Genomic DNA, 4758 nt, shown 5'->3' with positions numbered 1-4758 from the left:
TCCCTACTGAGCAGGGAGCCCAATGTGGGACTCGATCCCAGGACCACGGGATCATGACCTGAGCCGAAGGCAGACACTTAATGGACTGAGCCACCCAGGTACCCTACTTTATTTTTCATATTTAGATTTATTTGCAAAGCACCATATTCCAGACACTGCATGGGGTATGAACGAATACCCTAGATTGGGCTGGGAGTTTCCTATGCAGGTCAGAAAGCTAAATTGGCGCCACTTTTGTCTTCAAACATTTCCTATATAGCTGATGAAAAAGAAATGTATATACAACTAAAAACGATTAGTCAGCAGCTAGACTAGCATTTGATATTTTGTTAACAGGAAGTAGAAAAATATTAACCATTTGGTGAAGTGAAATCAGATGAGGATTTTTAACCTATGACTTGTATTTTGTGGTAGTTGAAAAATGTGGTAGTCCTGAAAGTATTCTAGTTTCCTTCCAGGTAATAACAAGACTCAGGGATGAGTGTTGAGGATAGCTGAAAATAATTGCCTAAATTTGAACCCAGGGAAAGCCATTTTCTTTACCAAGGTTGGCTTTTTTTGCTTTCTTCTCATGGGGTCCTCCTTCAAGAACAATAGACTTTTTACAGCGAAGCTAAACAAAACTGTCGCTGCCCTTGCTACCCGGACTCTTGCAATCTACTGGGTCTGCCTTTGCACTCCCCCAACAATAACCCAAACACACCATTTGCTTTAACTGAAGCACTCATCTGGACCAACCTTGAAGAGTTAGAGCTTAATTTGTTGAGCTGTGGAGAGCTGCTCTTAAGTTTTCGGGCAGTTTCACCTTGGCTCCCTTCGGGTAGGTGAATCTGGCTGCCTCAAATGGGATGTGAATACCAGACACCTGACTTAATCAAAATCCTCGGGAACTGTTTCTGCTCGCCCCCTTCTGACTGAGGGAGCTCGCATCACCAAATGATCCATATTCACTGCAGCTGCCCAAGCACCCACACGTTCGTTGACCCAGAGATTGCTGCCGGCCATGAAAAGGGAAAGTTCATTTTTAGAAAAGATAAAACATTTAGACTTTCCTTAGATCATTTTTTGACATTGTGTAGTAGGTAAATCAACAGCCCACTCAACTCCCCCCAAAAGCTTCTCCCTAGTTAATTGAAGAGGAAAAAGGGATATTTGGGTTGGGCTTTTCTTTACCATCATTTAAAATCCTTTCCTAAAGATGTTTTTCCCCTTACAGATCAGATGGAAGACATGTTTAGTGGAAGAACCAACAGCTGGACTGGGGCACGTGGTGCTTGGAACTCCTTACTAAATTATTTTTCTTCCTTTGTTCCTTCAGAGGAGAAGGCTTGCCACAGACTCTACTTTTGCTCCCTGGCTTGGTTTACAAGGTTAGTCAAATATCCCGTACCACAGAGTGCCGGAGTTAATGATTTATCTAACTGGGGTAAAAGCCATATGCCACGGCAATGCTTCATCTTATTGTATTTTTGCAAATGAGTCAGCTTTTGTAGGCTGACGACAGAGCTTAATGTTGTGTCACTAGACTATCTAAAGCACATTATGGTCACATTGCTGTAAGGAGCAATAAAGACCTTCCCATTTTGATAGTACTATGATTTTTCTGATAACCCTGAAAGGAAAAAAGGGACAAGTGACTCAAAGAGACAAGATAGCATGTGGGTAATGTTTAAGTCAGATTGGATCTCAGATCTGAGGGCATTTTTTTCATGGTTTTGAAAGTTATTTAATGACATGGAAAATGTGCTTAATATGGTTCAGAAAGCAAAATGTGTATTTCAGAAAGCAAATGTGTACAGCATGGTCCCAGTTTGTGGGTCTACAAAGATGATAGCAGGAAATATTTTCTGCAAGTGATGGAATGTACATTCTTTGTACATTTTCCCCAAATGTCTACAATTTGCCTATGGTCCTTTTTTTTTTTTTTTCACGTTCAAGCACTCATAATTGGAGTATTTTTATTTTATGTACAATGAGTTGGCATTAAGGTAGGTATCTTGGATATCTGCAGTTAGGGTAGGTATCTTGGATGACCCATTCAAGGAAGTTCATTTAATCCAACTTAATGAAGCCTATATCCTTTGCGTACTGATGGAAACACTGGCGACGCATACTGAGGCGGTATTTCCGGATCAGATGGTGTGTGTTTGAGCAGACGCAGCAAGAACAAGGACCCTGGCCAAATTTCCTCTGATGGCTCCAGGAGAGCTGCTGGTGACCCATCTTGCTCTCTCAGATGCAACGAAGCAAAAGGTGCCAATTGTCCTTTTACAATCAGAAAATAGAAATGCCTTTTTTAAAAGGGAAAGGTAATTATAATCCACCTGTCTTGGATTTTTTTTTTTATTTTTTACATTAAGGAATAATTTATATACAATAAAATTCTCTTTTCATTTATGATGTCATGAGGGTTGGGGGGTTAGTTGTTGTTGTTTGATTTTCTTTTGAGGTCACATTCTGAAAAGGTGAATTGTTTTTTCTTTTTTCTTTTATTGAGGTAAAATTGGTATTACAGACTGATCGCCTCCAAAATATCCATATAGATCCTCTGCCCATTTTTTAATTGGGTTGTTCATTTTTTGTTAAGTTGTATGAGTTCTTTATATATTTTGGATATTAACCCCTTATTATATATGTAATTTGCCAATATCTTATCCCATGCAGGAGGTTGCCTTTTTGTTTTGATGATGATTCTCTTTACTGTGCAGAAGCTTTTTAGTGTAATGTAGTCCCATTTATTTATTTTTGCTTGTTCTCCTTTGCCTTTGGGGTCAGATCCACAGAAATATCCTAAGACTGATGTCAAGGAGCTTACCATCTATGTTTTCTTTTAGGAACTTTATGTTTTCAAGTGTTACATTTAAGTCTTTTATCCTTTTTGAGTTCATTTTTGTGTATAGTGTAAGATAGTGGTCTAGTTTCATTCGATTGCATGTGACTGTCCAGTTTTCCCAGCACCTTTTATTGAAAAGACTATCTTGTTTCCATTGTGTATTCTTGGTTCCTTTATTGTAAATTAATTGTCTATATATTCACGGGTTTATTTCTGGGCTCTCAGTTCTGTTCCATTGATCTGTGTGGCTGTTTTTATAGCTTTGTAATATAGTTTGAAGTCAGCAGGATACCTCCAGCTTTGTTCTTTCTCAAGAACAAAACGGCTTTGGCTGCTTGGATCTTTTGTGGTTTCATACAAATTTTAGAATTATTTGTTCTAGTTCTGCGAAAAATGCCATTAGAATTTTGGTAAGAGTCACATTGAATTATAGTATTGGCATTTTAACGATATTAATTCTTCCAATGCATGAGCACAGAATATCTTTCCATTTATCTGTGTCATCTTCAGTCTCCATCAGCGTCTCACAGTTTTAATTGTATAGGTCTTTTACCTCCTTGGTTAAATTTATTCTGAGGTATTTTATTCTTTTTGATGTGGTTGTAAGTGGGATTGTATTTTCTTAATTTCTCTTTCTGATAATCTATCATTAATGTATAGAAATGCCACTGATTTCTGTAAGTTAATTTTCTTTTTTTTTAAAGATTTTATTCATTTATTTGTCAGAGAGAGAGAGAGAGAGCACAGGCAGAGGGAGAAGCAGGCTCCCCACTGAGCAGGGAGCCCGATGCGGGACTTGATCCCAGGACCCTGGGATCATGGCCTGAGCCAAAGGCAGACGCTTTACCTGAGACTGAGCCACCCAGGCGTCCCTGTAAGTTAATTGTTTTTTTTATTTTTTATTGTTATGTTAATCACCATATATCACATCATTAGTTTTTGATGTAGTGTTCCGTGATTCATTGTTTGTGTATAACCTGTAAGTTAATTTTCTATCCTGCGACTTTACTGAATTCATTTATTAGTTCTAACAGGTTTTTGGTGGAGTCTTTAGGGTTTTCTGTATTAAGTGTCATGTCATCTGCAAATAATAACAGCTTTTCTTATTCCTTTCCAATACAGATGACTTTTATTTCTTTCTCTTGCCTCATTTCTGTGGCTAGAACTTCCAATATTGTGTTGAATAAAAGTGGCGATCTGAAAAACAAACTGAGGGTTCTAGAACGGAGGGGGTGGGGGGATGGGTTAGCCTGGTGATGGGTATTGAGGAGGGCACGTTCTGCATGGAGCACTGGGTGTTACGCACAAACGATGAGTCATGGAACACTACATCTAAAACTAATGATGTAATGTATGGTGATTAACATAATAAATTTTTTTTTTTAAAGTGGCGAGACTAGGCTTGTTGTCTTGTTTAGAGGAAAAGTTTCCAGGTTTTCGCCATTGAGTATGATGTCAGCTGTGTGTTTGTCCTATGTAGCCTTTATGTTTAGGTACGTTTCCTCTATACCCACTTTGAGAGTTTTTATTGTAAATGGACGTTGAATTTTGTCAAAGTGCTCCTTCTGCACTATTGTGATGATCGTATGATTTGACTACTTCATTTTGTTAATGTAGTGTATCATGTTGATTGATTTGCAGATGTTGAACCACCCTTGCATCCCTGGAATAAATCCCACTTGATTGTGGTGTATGATTTTCTAGACGTGTTGTTAGATTCAGTTTACTAATATTTTTGAGTATTTTTGCATCGATGTTCATTAAGGATATTAGCCTGTACTTTTCTTTTTTTGTATGTGGGGTCCTTGTCTGGTTTTGGTAACAGGGTAATGCCGATCCTCATAAAATGAGTTTGGGAGCATTTCGTTCTCTTCAATTTTTTTGGAAGGGTTTGATAAGGACATGTATTAAATCATTAAATGTTT

At 38.0% G+C, this 4758-nt stretch overlaps 1 protein-coding gene across 1 annotated transcript; it reads right to left on the bottom strand.

The window, feature by feature from the left end:
- Positions 1–1919: 1919 nt before the first annotated feature.
- LOC118007455 (40S ribosomal protein S29-like) lies at positions 1920–2225 on the bottom strand. The gene has a single exon (XM_035000496.1). It carries the CDS (start codon positions 2221–2223, stop codon positions 2053–2055), a length of 171 nt encoding a protein of 56 aa, XP_034856387.1. The 5' UTR covers positions 2224–2225; the 3' UTR covers positions 1920–2052.
- Positions 2226–4758: the final 2533 nt, after the last annotated feature.

Source organism: Mirounga leonina, unplaced genomic scaffold (genome assembly GCF_011800145.1).
Source record: "Mirounga leonina isolate KUSES-001 unplaced genomic scaffold, KU_Mleo_1.0 Mir_125, whole genome shotgun sequence".
Taxonomy (NCBI): domain Eukaryota; kingdom Metazoa; phylum Chordata; class Mammalia; order Carnivora; family Phocidae; genus Mirounga; species Mirounga leonina.
This window is presented reverse-complemented; position numbering and strand designations above follow the sequence as displayed.